Source organism: Coturnix japonica, chromosome 3 (genome assembly GCF_001577835.2).
Source record: "Coturnix japonica isolate 7356 chromosome 3, Coturnix japonica 2.1, whole genome shotgun sequence".
Classification (NCBI taxonomy): Eukaryota; Metazoa; Chordata; class Aves; order Galliformes; family Phasianidae; genus Coturnix; species Coturnix japonica.
Genome location: NC_029518.1, coordinates 91,340,981 through 91,360,965, shown reverse-complemented (window position 1 = coordinate 91,360,965; position 19,985 = coordinate 91,340,981). Strand labels below are relative to the sequence as shown.

The 19,985-nt window shown below is 41.5% G+C and overlaps 2 protein-coding genes across 6 annotated transcripts in view; one reads left to right on the top strand and one right to left on the bottom strand.

Moving 5' to 3' along the window:
* Positions 1-529, top strand: part of SMC6 (structural maintenance of chromosomes 6) — a 28,688-nt gene extending 28,159 nt beyond the window's left edge. For all 3 annotated transcript variants that reach the window (XM_015859574.1, XM_015859576.2, XM_015859575.2), the window contains one exon: positions 81-529. In XM_015859574.1, the coding sequence (XP_015715060.1) occupies positions 81-189 (109 nt within the window). In that variant the 3' untranslated portion in view covers positions 190-529. The remainder of the gene's footprint in view (positions 1-80) is intronic.
* A 1,438-nt stretch (positions 530-1,967) lies between these two features.
* VSNL1 (visinin like 1) overlaps positions 1,968-19,985 on the bottom strand; it is a 63,814-nt gene continuing 45,796 nt past the window's right edge. For all 3 annotated transcript variants that reach the window (XM_015859547.2, XM_015859546.2, XM_015859548.2), the window contains exons 3-4: positions 4,547-4,762; positions 1,968-4,031 (exon numbers count right to left, since the gene is read on the bottom strand). In XM_015859547.2, the coding sequence (XP_015715033.1) occupies positions 3,834-4,031; positions 4,547-4,762 (414 nt within the window). In that variant the 3' untranslated portion in view covers positions 1,968-3,833. The remainder of the gene's footprint in view (positions 4,032-4,546; positions 4,763-19,985) is intronic.

Here is a 19,985-nt window from a genome sequence, read left to right as displayed (position 1 = left end):
CAAATACATAACAGAGAGGATTAAATGGAAAAATTTGTGAAGAAAGTGCCCTGTTTAAATCACACATGCTTTATTTTTAGTTTTCTGCCTGTGAGTTCCCGTATTCGTATCCTCCGATTGCAAGACCCCGAAAGAGGCCAAAGGACATTGACGTTCCGTAATAGGAATGAAGAAGAAGATGATGATTAAGTGTAAGGCATGTGAATATGGCAGAGTGTTGGGGATAAATGTGCACTGATGTCTGTAAAGTTGCTGTTTCCCATTGTTGGGTAGGAGGATCTTTTCTTATATACCCTCAGGAAAAGAAACTTCTGTATTTTATATTTGTTTACTCTTGGAAGTACTTGTATATGTTTATACAGCACAAGGTTTACCTGGTTAAAATCTTCACAGCTCATCTCATACTTACAACAAACAAGTGTATGAGTGTTTCTGCTTATGGGGTGGATGGAAGAGGAATATGACATGAATTTTGTGTAACTGCAAAGTTATATTTTAATAAACAGAACTCCAGAACCACTTCTTGCAATGATGCTTTGTGTCTCTGTGCTCTGAAGACTGGCCTTAAGATGTTGGTTTATTCCTACTTCTGCTTTATTTCTTGAGCGTGTGGTAGCTCACATGTGCAGTAAGACTTTATTTATTGATTTATGTCCTTGCAGTAGAAGCACCACATCTGAACGTGAAGAACTATTCTTGAGTAGTGTGGATTTTCATAATCACAAGAGTGAAGGATTTCTTTGCATTATATTCTCAGAACAGGAAAAAGGGCTTGTGTTCCTTCCCTTGCATTTTGTTAGGGAATGGTTTGTCCTTGAAGGTGAGCTTAGAGAAACAAGTAAGTTATGGCTTTATATATTGTTTGTATATTCTTTATATATTCTGTGTATGCTGTTTATAAGGGTGGACAGTGATAGGACAAGGGGGAATGGTTTTAAACTGAGACGGGGAGGTTTAGGTTAGATATTAGGAGGAAGTTTCTCACAGGGTGGTGACACACTGGAACAGGTTGCCCAAGGAGGCTGTGGATGCCCCATCCCTGCAGGCATTCAAGGCCAGGCTGGATGTGGCTCTGGACAGCCTGGTCTGGTGGTTGGAGGCCATGCACCCAGCAGTGGGGTTGAAACCAGATGGTCATTGTGGTCCTTTTCAACCCAGACCATTCTATGACTCTGTGATTCTGCCAGCTGTAGGGTCTCCTTCCTTTGCAGGCTTTCAGGGTATGAATAGTACTGCACCTCCTTCAAGCAAAGAGAAGGTTCTTTGGAGGCTCCTATCAGAGAGTGATTCTGTAACCCTGTGATGTGATGATAAATACTTTATACCTAGGCAAGCTGTAAGTATTTGTGTGAGAACATTGTCGGGGGGAGGGAAGATGGGACACACAAACTGCATCCTTGGCAAAACGTTCCTGGAACTTGAGCCCAACTTGTGTTTTTCTGGAAGTCAATTCTCTTACATGTTATTGAACCACGTGTTCAGAGTGACTTGGTTTTATGATGGAACAAGATGCTTTGGTAGCTTTATTTCCTCCCCATCTTCAGCTTCAAAAAAATAAGAGTGCAGAGGCAAACCTTTATCTTTGATAGTGCTTTTATAGCAGGGCGAAAAGAGGTTAAGGAATCACAGAATCACAGAATTGTAGGGGTTGGAAGGGACCTCTAGAGATCATTGAGTCCAACCCCCCGTCAAAGCAGGTTCCCTACACCACGTCACACAGGTAGGCAACCAGGTGGGTCTTGAATATCTCCAGGGAAGGAGACTCCACCACCCCCCTGGGCAGCCTGTTCCAGTGCAAGGAACATCACAGTGCAAAGAATATTACGTTTCTACTGAGCTACTTGAGGTTGCTCTGAAGTTTTCTACAGCAAAAGAGGCATTAGATCCCATGATTATTCAATATTTTCTTTACCGCTGGTAATTTTAGCCTACTTGGAAACAAGGGGAAGATCATACTCAGAAGTATGTTATAGTTTCAGAACTTTTATTTTGAAGTTACAGCCAGACATACAAAGTATACCACTATTTTGGCAAGAATTCTACCTGTGTAGGCTGAGGAAAATTCTGGTATTTAAAAGAGAAAAAGTAACAACACAAAAGAAGTAGTTGAAACTTCAGTGTTTTCCTATTTCTTTGGAATATGAAGAAAAAATAAATAGGAGGGGATGGCTGTGGTTGTGGTTGTGACTGATTCCTCTCCCTCCCCCCAAACTGTTTGTTAGCACGGTATGTAAAGCACTGCAAGCATTTTCCCCGCCATTTTAGGAGGAGCGCTGCCATTTCGATTTGAAATTGCAGAGAATGATCTGTTTTGTGCCGTGTTTTATTGTCTGATTTTTAGCTATTACGGTCTCATTTCCTAATGCAAAGTAGAAACAGCCAACATGCAACTGTCAGCCTTTCTGGCTTTTTTGAGGGGTAAAACTATGGGCAATTGACTTTGTTTAAAGCAACTGGGAAAGGAAGACCGGTATAAGGAAGCTTGTCTGCAGCCTGCATGTGTTCTCCGTGCTCCTTCAGGACTGTGCAGAACTCATACTCGCCGCACTACATACAGGCATAACCTTGAGTTGAGAACAAAGGTGTTCTTTGACCCCTTCTCAATTATCACACTGTAAAATTATCAGCCAAAAATTGTTGAGGGTATTTCATTATATAACGCCTGTGGTAGATTCATGTCATACCTTGAGTGTTAAAACTCTTCAGAGGGGGAAAAACATTAAAAGACCAGGGTTAGGCCAAGCAAATAAACTGTATTTGACTTTCAGCTAGCTGAAAAAGTGATGTAAGCACAGGTCTAGTAGGTATACTGTTAATTTTAGCATCAACATCTTAGAGGATAAACAGCTGCTCTGTTGGAAATACAAGCACTACAACTGTTCATTTCGTATAACATGACTCTTATACCGAGTGAGTGCAAAGTTTTCTTCATGCTTTCCATAACGAAATAGATATAATTTCCCAGCAGTACAGTGACAGATAAGTAAAGATAGATGTATAGATTTCCTTTTTCTATTACCATGCTGAAGACGTGAAAGAAGAATTAGGGGAAAAGGTCAAATGTTATAAATTTATTTGGGACGTATATATTGCAACCTCTGTGGAAGCTTTTGAAAAGTCAGGCAAAGATCAATACACTTCCAATAAAACCTTTAAACTTCCAATAAAACAATATTTTAAACATTATATATATATATTTATATATACTTTTAAGGGGAAACGTTTTAGCAGGGTTTGCATTTCTTTGTTTAACGCTGCATTCCTCTGACATAGCTCTTTCCAGATTGAAGGGATGCAAATGAGGTAAGAATTAAGGCAAACCTAAAAGGCATGCAAATGAAGTACATTTATCTCCACTGACGATACGAGCACGTGTGTGGATCAGACTCAAGAACTGAGGAACTCTTCCCTCTGTCTGTCCAATACTACTTTACAGCAGGATGGTGGCATGGTTTATAATAAACAAGTAACATTACCGTGGGGATTCAGTGTCACTAACATTACTCAGTCTAGGAGACACAGAGCTATAGCATCAGTAAAACATGAACAATAAATAATAGAATTCACTGCAGCACAGGACTGCTGCACAGGCTTCAGAGGAATAGGGTCGGTATGAAATGACATTGCACACATCACGTCGTGGCAGTTTCTCTTTATAATATATACTTTTAAAATTCTTTAGCAAATGACATTCTCATGCACACAAGTGTTTCAAACACAAGAAGCAAGTCCATTTATAGGTAGTCCAAGCAAATTTCTGTGTGTGTGGAAATAGCTGCAAACTGAATGGAACATTACACTTCTGTGCAGTCTATGATGCGTTATACACGAGCTCATTTTTGAATGTCACACTGCAGGAGTAATACAATGGAAGGGTCGCTCTTTGCAGCTTCTTTGAATTCATCCAGTGTGATCTGGTCGTCTTTGTTCTTATCCATCTTACTGAAGATCTTGTCTACCCGCTGCTCGGGCGTCAGGCCGTCCTCGTTCATCTTCATCATGATCACAGTGCCCACCATTTTGTAGATGGCCTTTGGAAAGAAACCAAATGGAAGCGTCAACGTAAAGGTTAGCTTGATTTTTGTTTTACTTTTATCATTTATTTTATTTAACGTGTTCAAATTCCAGAATGACTTTCTAACAATGAAGTGACTGCCTGCTTCCCTGGGCATTTTTCTTTTGTGTGGAATCTGATACATGTTCACTGGAAACACAGAAGGGTGTGTTTTACTTTCCCCTTTGGGTGCAGTTTTCTTTATGCTTCTCCTTATATGAAATAATTGTCTTAAATTCTTTTGGTCCCATCAGCTTAAGTCCCTTAAAAATGCGTGCTGTTATCCCTGCCCCTTTCTGCAATGACTCAACTCCATTAAGTACATTAAAACGTCACACAGTGGCTCAGTATTGGGTAAATGTATATAATGTCCTTTCTTAATGATACAGTCACAGCCCCTCACGTGTTTAAAATCTGGAAGATCTGTGAACACGTAATCAAACTTTCCTGATGTTCAGATGCGTTCTTTTTTGAGTGCCACACTGATCTCACCTCTATGATTTCCAGCATTTCCACCCTTGTAATCTTCCCATCACCATCCAGGTCGTACATGTTGAAGGCCCAGTTTAGCTTCTGCTCAAAGCTGCCTCTGGAGGTGATGGACAGTGCACAGATGAACTCTCTGAAGTCGATGGTCCCATCTCCGTTTTTATCAAAGGTTCGGAAGGCGTGCTGGGCAAACTTGGAAGCGTCTCCATATGGAAAGAACTGCAAAACACAATAATAAAAAGGTTGCCAGCTTTCAGCCCTGCAAGTTCAACTGAGTGGTATAAACTTTTGCTGGTCATTTAATGCAAGTAGGTAAGGGGAAAACTGAGATCTGGCTAAAGGATACAGGGCCATGCTGCTCGTCTTTAATATCTGTTGTTAGTGATTGCCGTAACTGAGAAGTGTTTCAAATGAGCATCATTTCAGCTGTTCTTTGTATTTTGACCGTCATCATGTTGTCACACAATCATTTCTAAATATTCATGGGGAAACACGAACATCTCACCCTATTAAATGAGCATCAGCACGATGTGTCTCTCTCTCAAGCCAGTCTTATAACGCTGATGGTGTGTGACGGAGAAAACCATCCTCCAAATTTGTTCATTGAAAACGAGGCAGTGAATTTTCTCATCTGAGCTGAGAAAGGCAGTGGCATTTACAGCTGCATAAGGGGAACAAATGGGATTGATGCCTTTGTTTGTTTTCTCTATTTACTTCCCTCTAGGGAGCAGGTATAGTAAAAGGTCCTTTGGGGGTTGAGGACAATTCTCCTGTATGTACCTACTGATCTGTATTATTTTTAGCTCAGAACAACTGAAAAACCTCATCAAAACTTGTTTAAACGCAGCCTTGCAGGCTTCCACATTAAACTGGTCCCAGCCAAGTGGAAATGGGAGACACAGAATGCACCCAGTACTCACTGACGGAACAAATTCACTCAAAACAAAGAAAGGTAATGGGGATTGGCAGAAGCCTGCTTGTTTAGTCCCATCTCTTTCCTGGCCTGTGATTTTCCAGACCAGATAGATAACACACTGCTATGGGACAAAACTGTTACCTGTATAGACGACAACTCATTAGGAAACAAAACAGGAAGAAAGACAAATCTCTCTTATTTTGCTACTAAATTTTAGAGAGTAAGGTACATCTTCTCCATCCTATTCCTGTTCCTCCTCACCTTGTATCATCACTCCATTAGCCAAAGAAATCCTAAGGAAGGTCTAAAAGCTCTCTCAGAGTCCACCCTCAGTTTCAGCGCTCATCTCCATGGGGGAGAAGCAATGCCGCTTCAATTCAGCCCTGCGCGATCCAAAGCAAGCGCTGCACTAATGGGTCCCATGGGGGATCCCAGATCCCTGCTCTACCACAGGTAAAGTCAGATGAAAACTGGCTGGTTGATTTGGCTCTGTGGGTTAATGATGCATGTGAGAACTGCAGGGAAGAGCAGCAGGAGAACATTTCAATGATCTTTTCCCAGCTGTTTTTACTTTGCTGATAAAGCTGGAAAGAATAAGCATGGCCCTCTAATCAACTCTGTTCACCATTTGTGAACTGTGCTCCCTCTGCCTTCCAACGTGCAAACATGAATAAAAACAGTGCTACCACATCAGAATTTGTGCCTTTGTAAATTGAAGCTGTTATTCCAGTGTTACTCACGGACACCAGAATTCCAACGACAGCCATATTCCCTTGTCCATCTGTACTTCTACTGATGGAAAAGGCAACGAAGCCACTACATAAACCTATTTTTCTCTTGTCTTAATGTATCTACACTGCTTTAGATGTCAGATTCATGTTTGTTTTCCTCTTGCAGCTGCCTTTAGACAGAGCGAAATACAACCCAATTTCTTTTTCTACCCTCTTCTCCCATTCTGCCTTCCAGGAGTTATTAATTCCCTCTGGCTTGTCATAGACATACCAAAGCATTTCTCATCCAAAGCACGTGAATCCCTGCAATGAAACCAGGACAGAGCCATTTTTCTAGCTCAGTTCTAGTCTTTTTATTGAGCTTTATAGATGCAAAAGCTCCAGGGCTGTCACAATGGGAAGACATGTGATCTGAGCATTCAGTACCACGACCTGGTAACACAGGACTGCATGGGTTCTATTGGCCACATTCCTTCTGAGGCCTATAATAAAGCTGTTCTCTCTAGTCATCCAAATATATGAGTCTGATTGTAATCTGCTGAGTATCATGGCACAGAATCACAGTGGATCAATACACATGTATCTGGGCTTCAGCTGAGGGAGATGAACTTGAACCATTCAGCACTGCCACGATTTATTGCTGCAAAGCAGGAATCAGCGAGATGTCTTCTACAGCGTGCAGAGAATAAAGATTTGAGAATTCAGGAGCAGATCTGGATCATCCATACTGGTTCCTTGCAGCTGTCTGCAATACAGTTCAGGCTCAGGGGGCAGAAAACAAGCACAAATCAAAGCCTATGAGAAAGCAAAGACCCACAGTAAAAACACAAAGCCAACATATGCCAAGGTGCTGCAGGAAGATGAATGGGAAGTCAGAGACCGTGCTTCCCCTTCTTAAGCTCATATACGGCATGGTCTGCCTCTACAAATCTTTGTGGTGGAATCAGTCATTGATGAGCAGGAAATGAATCGATTTTCAATCCCAGCTTTTCTTTGATTAGATTTGGACAACAAGAAACTTAATTGAACTGTGGTAGTGCTATAGGTCAATACACATCAGTTACTACTGGGTGCTAAAGGAAGAAATCTTCAGAGACAATTAGTACTGCTGGTCCATAACAGGAGGAGTGGGGCTGATTGAACATTATTTCTCTTTGATCTCCCTTAACTGAGCAACAGCACTGGAACACTTTATTTAAGTTTGGCACATCCTTCCACTACGCCAAGGTCAGTGATAGCACAGGGCTATAACAATGTCAGGATCCTGCTGTGTTGCAGCTACGCACCAGGCTAATTACAACATCCTTTTTCTTGACATTACGTTATATCTCTTTAGGAATCTGGGAACACACCAGATGGAGAATAGACTGATCTGGGACGTTTCTTTTTACTTTGTTTCCCTAAAAGATCATCTGAATCCTTTTCAATTCTGCAAAAAAAAGCTTTATCTTCCCAGTGAGTTTTGGCTCCAAAGGTTCAGAGCATTAACTCGATTGCTATGCCTGCTGGGCTGCAAAGCCCTTAGTGCAAATTTCCCCAAAGAATAGGGCTATGGAAGCATCACTAAGTGCTATTTCCAGCCAGAAAGGGATTTGAATCACGAATCGCTATAGTCTGAGATATCCATCTTATGAGCATACAGATGGAGCTGCAGAAAAGATTCTTCTGCCTGAAATATCTCATACACTTTATGCTGTACGGCCTCGTAAAACATTTAAAACATTATGGAGTTGTTATAGCGATGTACTGCTGAAAGGGAACTACGGAAAGAGAAGGAAAATGACTGTGGATGGGAATATCAGAGAAGTGAGGATTTGAACATCAAGGGGGGCTCAGGTTGGATATCAGGAAAATGTTCTTTACCAGAGGGTGGTGGTGATGGGACAGGCTGCCCATGGCCCCATGGGCTGGAGTTCAAGAAACGTCTGGGCAATGCTCCCAGTCCTATGGTCTGATTTTTGGGTGGTCCTGTGTGAAGCCAGGAGTTGGACTTGATGATCATTATGGGTCCCTTCCAACTCGGGATATTCTATGATTCTGTAAGATCTCAGTGAGTGCTAAACTACCAATCTTTTGTCTTGATTGCAAAACCTGTCAGTTCAGGAGGTACCAACAAACTGCCTTAGCTTCTATTGAGAACCAGCAACCCCTTCACAACCACAGCTCACTCCAGTGAGCTGGGAACTGGTGGACTCACATTTCTTTTCCTGCTCCTCCAACCTTTGGAAGAAGGGCAATCCATAAAACTTTCAACCCAAGGAAGAAAACTACATGAAGTCCAGAGGGACCAACGGAGTGGAGAAAGATGAAAGCTACGTGATACCACAAGCACTTTGCATGAACTTGCTCTGCTGCAAAAAAGCTTTAAGTATTCAAGGATAGAAAATGGAATGAGCTGACTGCCCACAAAACCAGCATGCCCTGATGCTCGTTGCTGGGCTAGGAAAGGGAACCCCAGCCTGTACCCCCAGACACACACCTAGAAGGTCCCAACAGGAACACATATAACAGGTTAAATAACTGGACCACAGCCACAGTCTCCAAGCCAGTCATCAGGGAGCCATGTGTGCATAACCCTTGCCTTCATCCCTCTGTTCCTAACCAATTCTGGGGGATAGGCTGGACATGGTTAACTTTTGTTTCCTATCACAAACTGCAAACCTTTCACCATTCCTAAGGGCTACGCTGAGTTAATGACTTGGGAACCAAAATGGGTAAATCCTGAAACGTCTTTGCTTGGAGACCATGTATCCGTCCCCAAGCTCACTCAAACTGGTAACAGATCAGAGTTGGTCAAAGGATGCACCGCAGAGTAAAGTTCCAATGCAGAAAAAAGGGAGAAAAGTTGAGAGAACAGGAAAGACTGCTAAGTTAGGCAGAGGAAGGATGGTTGCAGTTTTTGTTTGTAGAAGGTAGGTGACAGTAATTTGGTATCATCTTCCATTTGTTCCCTTCTGTCTCTAGGCACATCCTATTGACTTTTATTTTCAGTACTGAATTTGAAAGCAATCCAACAAGTCACAGAGGAACTTGATGAAAATGAAGTTTCTAATCATTTGAAATCGGAAATAGGCCCACATCCCTAAGTTATGCACTAAGAAAAAGAAAAAAAAAAGATACATCAATGTGCATTTCTAAAGAAATCTGTTATCCGTGCTCATTTTTCATCACCAAGTTCTCCCACTGTATGCACTATCTGACATGGTCATAATGACTAAAGTTACAATAATAGAATTATGAGTCGGCTGAAAAGGATACAATAAAGGTATGTAAACACTATGCTTTTCTAATGTTGATTCCTTGCTGCTTTCTTTATCACTCAGCAACAAAAAAAAACCCTCTAAAACCTCCAAGTCCAACTAAGTCCACTTGCAAGAAGAAAAATCAAGGTCTATTTATACACACAGTGAAGAGTAACTGGAGGGGTGTATCAAAATCAGTGTTTTCCATTAACAAACATTACCCCAAAAATACACTCAAAAATGTACGGTGATGCCCAGCAGTGTAATTATGGCAACTAGCTCACACTAAGGATGAACTGTTACTTTTTTACACTGAGTAATGAATATGAGTAATAGATGTGAGTCTTCCCCTAAGTATTCTGTTAAACATGTTAAATAAATCAGTTTGTAGGCTCTCATGAATAAACAATAACAGCTACTCAGTCCTTAGCACGCAGGCAGTACTGTAACAAGGATAACAGATTAAAAAGTTTTCAGTGTCAGAGTGAGAATTCAGAGGAACATTAGTCATACCTGCCTTTGGATAGGTTAGCTCTCTGATGAGAGCAGCAGAATGATAGAATCATGAGAGCTGGAAAAGACCACTTAGATCATCCAGCCCAATCATCAGTCCATCACCACCATGTCCACTAAGTCACATCCCTCAGTGCCACATTTCAAGAGTGTGAATGTGCCAGTGTCAAGAGTGGTGAGGTCCTGGAACAGGCTGCCCAGGGAGGCTGTGGATGCCCCATCCCTGGAGGTGTTCAAGGCCAGGTTGGATGGGGGCCCTGGGAAACCTGATCTAGTGAATGTGTATGTTTGGTGACCCTGCCAGGCAGGGGGGTTGGAACTTCATGATCCTTGAGATCCCTTCCAACCCAGGTCATTCTGTGATTCTGTTTAACCTTTTCTTGAACACCCCCAGAGAAAATCTCATCATATTTAATATTCTTGTATCTCAGAGTCAATAATGATGAATAAAAGGCCTTTCAGACACGAATAGTAGAAAAATAAACTGTGTAATCATGACCAAACTCTACCAACTGTTGTCCATAAGGATGCTGGTTTACACTTGGCAGGAAGGATCCTCTCAGAAGCTGTTCCTGGTGATGCCGATTACAAAAACGTCCTTTTTAGGTTTGCAGCTGGGAGATACATCCCATTTCTTGACATCTCCAAGTTTATTCATACCTCCTCTATGACCTGACTGCATATAATGGTCTATAGGGATTAATTATTTATAGAGAAACGTTAATGCAGTATATTTCACACCTATTTCATAGACTCGCATTTCATGTCAGATGTAATTAAGGATGAAAAATAATGAGCCAGAGCTCATAAAATGTTAAATGTTCAAACAAAAGCAACAACAAAAATTACAGCAAAAGAGTCATCTTGATTGGCTGCTATTTACACAGAATTAAAAGGTTAGGTACATTCATGCTTCCCATTGTCCTCTACTGCATTCCTTCCTCAACACACTCTTGGCGTAAAGGGTCTTTTTGATGGCCAAAGGATTTTCAAGCTTCTAAACACCATAAATCATCTGCCAGAGGCATTCGATGAACAACCGCTCTGTTACGGCAGCTGTCTCTAGAATGCATCTCCACGTGGCATCTTGTTTAAAATTTACGACAGAGTTGGCATTTAGTATGTTTTAGTGTTTGTGCTCTCATAAAAATAGGGCAAAGCTCCCCTTCCCATAGCATGAGATTTTTATGGAGAGGTGACACCATCTTCATAACTAAGGTTGCAACCAGGTTTCCTTGTAAAGGAATCTCAGAATTCTTTACTCGGTGACAGCTACATAATTAAGAGTGATAATACCACCCAGGCAAAGGCCTTTGACTAACCAGCCAGAGAATTCAGCCTCTGAGGAATTAACAAGTATTTGCTGAACAAAAACCAATGAACCATTGTGTATATGTATATATATATATATATATAGACCCTGTTAAACAACAGGAGAGAAGAAATTCAAAATTGCCTCAGATGGGATATGTCTAAAGAAAAAGAAAATAGCCTTCTGTAGCTTATGGGCTCCAGGGCTTTTTACTGCTGCCAAAATACAGTCTGGATAGACCCAAGTCTTCCAGGCTCGTAAAGAAAACTATCTGCATTCTACCTCAATAGAGTTCTGCTCGTAAAGTCTCCAACTTAAGCATTCCCACCTGCTGCCAAGGGATCTAGGCATCAATAGTTCTTCCATCCCCATCCTCCATCCCAAATAATGGTTGGATCTGGCTTCTCTTAGTGACCAGACTTCTGATCATTGAGCTGCAGACAGTCCTGGTATCTAACTGGACAGGCAGTGTCACCTGCACTACCTCCATTCTGGAAGCACTGTTTGTTGAAATAAAATGCTTTTGTGAGCCAACGTAGTTAAACAGGCTGCCACGTGTAGTTTAGCAGTCAGTCTGACAAACACAGTTCATTGCTTCACTCTTCTTTATCAGTGGCAAGAGATGCTGTGTCGTTCCAGGTGACACGTCCCACGACAGGTACATAACAGCAGGCATGACATGCCTCCCATTTTGCTGAGCACTTTGTGACTTCTTCCATTATGAAGAATTGCATGATATCCCGAATACATGACTAGCCTAGTAAAGAACAAGAACTTAATTCTCATCTGAAATATGAAGTGTTATTCTCCCCCTGCTGTCTTTAACTGATGCCATACCTATAACCTCTCCAGATCTACTAATGAAAAATGTATGATTCCCTTCCCAGTAAAATTCACAAATATCTGCAACAAATCATTCTAACCACTGATGCAAAACGACACTGAGAGACAGCAGTAGCGTGGCACCGAAGCTTGAACACAATGCAAATTTGAGGTCACAAGATCATGTGTTTGAGACCTGTCAGAAAGCTGAAAGTTAACCTAAGCTGTCACAGAGGTGCAGCAGCAGCACTGTTTAACATGCTGATGAGGTGCCTAAAATCTGGAATGACTGAAGAACCAAGGGAGAGAAGCTAGGCTTTTTTTTCTCTAACCCTGAGTGCATAAACAAGAAAGATTTGGTTCTGTTGTCCTACACGTGTGCTCCCTGAGATGTCGGTCTGAAGCAATAACTGACCTGTATTGTATTTATAAAGCATGGCATAACACACTGACTTCTGAACCAAAAGGTATCCTTGGATATTTCTATTGCTGCAGCTGGCTGTGTTTTCACAAGAGGGCAATGTACAGTTTCTAGTCACAGCAACCTGTGTTGTGCTTTTCCTTTGACAGTTATGAAGTTCCCATTGCCTCTGGAGAGGTAACCATCTGTAGATACAGCTAACCGTACTGATTCATGAGCTGTGTGGTTAATAACAGGCTTTAAAAAGAGCTGCTTTCACACCTACAGAGATCTGAGTGATCCCAAAGGGATTTGCTAGCATCACCCACAACAAACCCACATGGGTGGACACCAGAGTACTGGGCAAGCAAGAGAACAGAAAGTACAGACTTACAAGATTATACATAAACAAGCCACCTACCAACTCTGCTACTTTTTATACCTTGCCTATCACTTCATTAGCAGTGACCATTTGCACTGGGAAACAGTTATACTGTTGGAAAGCAGATCCCTCACTCTTGCACAGAGATCCTGTAGGCCTGTCCTCCTCCCTCCATCTGGAGAGCAGATCCCAAAAAGCGCAGACTGTTCTACCTCCAGGTTTCCCTTCCACTAACATCTCTTTTCAGTTTAACTTGAAAAGATAAAAGCAATTTAATCTTTCCTGCCTTCTACTTGAAGGTTTTGTTCTAAATGTATTTTGACAGCAGAAATAAAAGACAAAGTTTTAATAGAACTAACTGAACCGCAGACTGAATTATGTATTTCCATCTCAGGACAGAATCTCATTGCTAATAACATCACTCTCCTTCCAAAAGGCAGACTGAACTCTGGCAGCACCCCTGCACTGGAACCCTGCCTACAACCTTCATTTCTGCACATTCTGTGTTCTCTGGAAGCACGGAGCAGCTGCAGCTTTTCTGTAGGACCACCACCTCAACTATCTTCCTCCAAGATGGAAGCACACCCCAAGGCAAGGTCTAAGCTTGGAGCATGATAATTTTCCAACACCTGATCTTATTTGCTTCCCGTCTCACAGAAATGACTGTAGTTAACTTAGTTCAAGGTAATGAGATTTGAAGTCTTTCACATGTAGGTCACCAGTTTGAATCCAGCTCCGGTCATAACAAACTCTGGTCATTAATATCTGACAGCTGTCTTGCAGTGATGGAAAATGAGATGGTGGCCCTGCTTTAATTGCTAGTAGTATCTGCAAAATAAAACTTATCAATAGAACTGGTAACGCTGTTAAAAGTCCAGGCAGGAAGGTGGAGGACCTCTAGCCTCTTGTCAAAAGGCTTTGTTTTCTGTTGTTAGTGTCAACCTGAGATATCTCAAGGGCAATACATTTTCATGATGGAATAGAGGATAAAGTAAGAAGAGGGATGTGAAAACCCTACTGGCCTGAACCCAGATCAAGGGCCTGACCCCAATATGACACAGCAGAGCAACACCAGCTTACGCTGCCCACAGCTTCTCCCTGATATTTCCAAATATATATGTATATGGCCCTGCAGACGAGAGGGCAGACAGAGTAAGCCATGCAGTGGGGGAAGGAAGGCAAAGAACAAACCAAAGCAGTGAGAAAGTCATTGAGGAGGAAGAAGAAGTAAGAAGGGGATGAAGAATGTAGTTCTTATTCACACAGCCAGAATCATGGGCCAGAGAATCATATGAAGGCTGGGCTGAAGGGGACCCTAAAGATATTCTATTCTCAAGAATTACAAGAATCAAAACTCCTTACTACTGCTTTCTTAAGGCCTTTTCTTTAAAATAAGGGACAGGCTTGCATTTCCAAAGCCTAGGTAAGCTATCTAACATTGACATTAGGAAACAAATTCTATAGCTTGTAAAACAGATCCTCCCACTTTGTATTAACAGTAATGCCTTTATAGTTTGGAAGATATTTGGCTTACTTTATCTGCCCTGAAATCACATATCCCATCTCAGCGTTACCAAGGTTCCCTCCTCAATGCCCAGGAAGAAGCAAACACATCCATCACACTTGCCCTTAAAAAACAGTTGCTCAGAATAGGTGGGACGAGCTGAGTGCTTTCCCTCCAGCCCTCCGGTAACCACTAGATGGTGGTGGTGTACCCCACATTGACACCTCTTGCCTTTCTCAGCAGCAGTGAGGAAGGAGAAGCATTTCGGTACACAGCACAGACCTGCTCTGTGATGTGGGTCACACAACCCAGATCTGCCCCACACCAGAGCCAACTGCTTGAATTTGCTACAGACTTCTCTGCCGCAAAAGCTGCATAATACAAAACTGAAATCCTTTGGGAAAATGCCACGCCTGGTGTGATACAATTGGCTCCACGGGACTTTGACAAAAACAAAAATGATGCATTTGTGAGTTTCTCTAGACTTCATTTAATATCATCACGCTCTGTCACATCGTGCTGCACCAGCCTCTGTTGGATCTAGCTCTGTAATTGGCAGCGGAAATCTCTGCTTTCTCTCTCATGGAATGTACATGTTCTGCTGCTTTTCCTTCAAGCAATGTAATTAAAAGAACCTGCTTAGCTTAATTAATTTGCAAACAGGTTGGATGTAATGGGATTTTATCCCAAAAGCTTTTTCAGCTTTAAGTGAAACTACTTCTTCAAGCCTCTTGTCTGTCAACTTCTTGCATTTTTGCATTTTAAAAGCTCTTCACTTTAAAAGGTGCTACAATTAGTAGCCCAGTTCTGAGTCCTGCTGCTGATGTAGAGCCAGATTATACAGCTCATCCTTCACGCTGTATCCCCTGGAATGCCCGGCCTCAGAGCAGTGGGAAGCTGCATAGTCAAGTGCTCTTCTACCTGAGGGCTTTCTGCTAAAATCAACGTATCAGCCTCAGAAATCCTCATCTTAACAGCACAGCATTTTAGACATGAAGGTGAATAGTGCACAAAGTCCTGCATAGAGAACCAGAGGGAACATTGACAGAGGAGCTCCTTTCCATCAGAATCAGATGGGACCACAGCTCCTGCATGGTCATGGGGGCTGGCCATCAGCAATGACCTTCTACCATAAACAGGGGATCCAGTCTACCAAATGAAACATCTATATCTACCCTCTCCTTAATTTTATTGATTTTTTTTTTAATGAGAACCTGTCCTCATATCTGCAATGCAGATTCCAGTTTTCTTGAGCTCTCTCCCATTACAAAATGCATTTCCAAATAAGTGATAATAAACTGTTCATTTATGGCATTAACAGCTTAGCTCTAGAGACTTTTAATTTCAGTACAATCACCACTGTATGATAACAGCAGGCAACTGGAAAGCCCTACCCCCAAACCTCATTCAAAGCTGATCATCCCAGATTAGAAAGAAAGAAGATTATTTTAATGATCTAACTTGAGAAAAGATCACTTGGGTAGTTTTACAAAGAGGAAAGAATATTTAAGACATGACCCTGATGAACAAGTGATTCACATCACCATGTTTTTCATTGAATCTTTCAACCACGTGAATCTGCATGGGGAAAAAAAGACATGATGCCGGTCAGTGCAAGGGATAGGGATTATTCCTTACTAAGATGGAAGTGCTGCAGTGAAGCACCTATTAAATTCAGCCATAATGCAAACAAAAGTTACTTTGCAATGTTGTGTTTTCTCCCGTCTGCTAATATTATTTCTAATCATGGTCTGGTTATATTGATTTTATAAGCAGTTCTTTTCTAATGCAAGCTCTACAGTAATCAGGTAGCAAACTGGGTGATGCTTCTTAAAATAACACCAATAGGGAACACTTGGGAGTGAAGCTACAAGATTTCACTTGTTGGAAGAAATGACCAATGCTATATGATAAGAAATGAGCGATAATGCATGATGCTGTCTGAGGCATTAAACTGGTCATTCCTGAAACATCAGACAAATCTGAAGTGCTTCTAAAATGTGGGGGCATTTGAGCAAATTTAGTTATTAAGTAAAGCTCTTATTATATTAATGAAGTCCTTTTCCACACCACAAACACTTTATGACATTGCTGGATCGTTACGGATACATTACAACAAAAAAGTATTAAATACCTTATTAAGCTCTTTAACAATTGAGTTTAATTGTTAAGGACAATATGGAATGTGATATCAAATGCATTAAGCAAGGGATAGATAACTTCAAGAGGAGCAGACCTGGAGAAACTCTGTTGCTTTCTGTATCTCACAAAAGAGTGCCCATGAAATCTCTCTGATATCTAAGACAGTGGTGTCTTTCCTGCATGAGGGTATTGAGTATTGACAGGTGTGCCTGGCCTCACATGAATCTTTGTTATATAAAACCTGTAGGATTTTTCTGCGTGGTGGCTTTTATTCCTCTGTCCAAACGGTATGAATCACGGACATGGATTCAAAACTTATTAGGGGAAGTCAGAAAGACAGTTCCAAATACGCACACAGCTCAATCACATCATCTTTATTTCCTTTAGTAAGCTGACAGCAAATACTGTCCAGACAGCCACAAAATGACAGACTAAGTAGGACCTAGCAGTGACCTCAGCCAGTAGCTCTGGCAGAAGACAGAGCAGAGCTACCCCTTTATTCAGTACGACATGGAAGAGTTGAGAGAGTCTGACAAGGACGCATTAAAACCAAGAGTCAAGGCACCTTAGTGGTACTTCAGGTAGATTGTCAACACCCAGATTTCACTTCTGAAGCCAGAAGATAAGACAGAGATGTTTAAGATACAGACCCTAGAGCTGAATCACACATCCCAGTTCCTTCTTTTTTGATCAGGACAGATAAGGTGTGATTTTTTCTCATAAGTTGGAAAGAAGAGAACAAAGAGAGCAAACACACTGTAGGAAGGGGGTATCTATAGCTTGTAAAAAGAGCAGCCACAGGTTGCCATCCACAACAGCCACTGCTCACACCCTGCGTATTGATTACATACAGCACACATGGAGCCCTCCATAAGTAGCCGAAAGCCAAGCAACAGCCAGACGTTCCTGATTGCACATTACAGAAGGATAGCTCACTGACATCAGCAACCCTTCTTGGTGGCAAAGTGCTTTTATCTACAAAAGGAAGATGTCCTTTAAGGATGAAGGCAAGGCAATGAGAGAAAGGCACGTCCTTAACAAGCTAAAATACTGCTTCACAAGACCTGCCTGTGATTTATTTCGTCTCGGTTTAGTGAAGGATGGTTGTCCAGAAGAATTCACGATTGCTTTAACAACTGAAGCTGTCACAGCTTTTGGACTTGTTCCTGCTGTCTGTCCATTACAAGAACTGCATATCTGACTATGGAAGGCAGTTTGGAGAGAGATGAAATAAAGGCTATCTGCTTTTTCTAGTTGTGCTCTATCTTCCAGCTTCAAGAGCATCAGGTTCAGGGGTAATAACATAATCTTATCCCACGGCAGGCACAGCTGCCAGCACAATCATGGGCAAACGTGACCTCCCTCTGATCCCAAATCAGTGAAATTCAGGGATCATTCATCTAGTTAAGATGGCAAACAGGGACATGGTGCCCTCATGCTCCTATTTAACTGGGCTATTGAAAAGAATGATAAATGCTTGCCTCGACTGGTGTCATCAAAGTGCAGTTGCAGCTGTTTTTATTTTGTGTTGGTTCTGTTGTACTTACAAGCATTTCACTTGTGATCCAGAATGCTATTTAGTTTTCATCTTGCTTTTCAAGCGCTCCCCAGGTACATTTGCTCAAATTGTTTCAGTGAAGTTAAAACACATGGGCCCAGGCGAGAGCTCACTGTAATGGAAGTTCTGGCATGAGAAATAATCAAATTATCTGAAGGTTTACTTTTCTTCCCATGGCTTTCCTCCATTGGTGCCAATGAGAAAATCTTTTTATTCCAAACGCTTTAGGTCGGCACCTTCAGGCACTGCTGCTCAAGAAGCAATTAGATCCCCTCTTATGAATCATAATACATATGAGAAAAGGGAAGATAGCCATGCTCCTTGAGATAGAAATTACTCCCCTGAGAACAGCACGAGGATTTTTAAATGAGATAACCATTGCTTCTTATTGCAGCTCTAGGTATAACCCCAGAAGAAAAGACAGTTAAGGCTAAGAATACACTGCCCTTTAAAACAGCATTAACATTTTATAGTCAACAAAAGTAATAAAGCGCAGTGAGACATAGGAATCCAGAAAATCCAGTTCAAGGCCCATCATGGATATAAAAGGGAGCGATTCCAAAGGCTGGTGTTGTTCAAGGAAGATTTGTTTCCTTAGTGCCCTCTGTAGTCAACAGACCGTGAAGCATTTCACATAGGGTCAGAATACAGAATTTACAAGAGATGACCCTGAAGAAATCTAGGTGACACACCCTGCCCATTTAGACAGGTCTTTCTAAGACCAATGAATGATATCCATCCCATTACCTTCATACAGATGCCCACCGACCCTCAGAGAACTCCCACATGTGTGGAAGGAAGGCACAGTGTTGACTCTTTGCCAGCAGACCCTAAATACATGAATCCCAATGGATGATTCACAGACCCCATACTAACGATGATGCCAAAATACAACTAAAGGAGACATAGCTACCCTGGTACTGAAGAAAAAAAAAAATCTGAGTTCAGTTAGAAAGAACCACTAATTTAATCTGATTTCTTGTATGTCATTTTTCCATGACACTTGCCAAATCTCCTTTTAAAAAGGACAGCGCAGTTCTGTAACAGTAAGATAAACTGGTCCTGAGCTTTCTGAATCATGTTAGAAATCTAGTTCTTTCTTTCTTGTTTTCCACTGCCATAAATGTGTTAGTAGCTCTTTTTTTTTTTGCACAATATTTTGTTTCATTGTTTTTCAGCACCGAAATGTTTTGCCCCAAATGTCACAAGAGGTTTGTTGCCTTGTTTCAACGGGGTTGTTAATAAAACTGTGCCAAAGTACAAGCAACATGTGTGAAACTTGCTTTGTTCCCCAGAACTCCAGCGTTAAAGGATCACATGTATACACATTTCCACACAAATACAAGGAGCTAAAGAAGCTAGTTGGAATTTATTGCATAAACTGCCTGTCTAAAATGACATTTTATGGTGTTATATTCTCATCAGACTGCGTGCTGTAAAGTGCATTAAAGAGAAACCATTTTGTAGAAAACTTCTCCTAAATGCTCTAATAAAGACAGTAACTGCTTACTTGGCCTTCTAACAGAGTGTTTCTGAGAGTTATAAAATGGTTTCAAAAGCAGAGAAAAACCTGCAGCCTTTGTGGAACCTCTTTCTACACTGGACCAAGTAGAAACTGTCTCTAAAATCATTCCATCCTGTCCTGCCCACCATCTCAACAGAGACAAATAGAGGCCAGCTCTTCTCTTCAAGAGATGATGCCACCTGTAACAGTTTGGGTATTATCTATGTATGTATGTGTCCTTCCACTATATACCCACAACTTCCTCCTCTTCAAAATATCCTCTCAAAATCTGCCTGTGGCTACCAATGGCTTGGCAGTGCTCACCTCTTCTATACCATTTCCATGTATTTCCACAACCGCACACTTCACTTGTTATTTTATACGTATGACACTTGTATATTCCTATCCATCCTTCC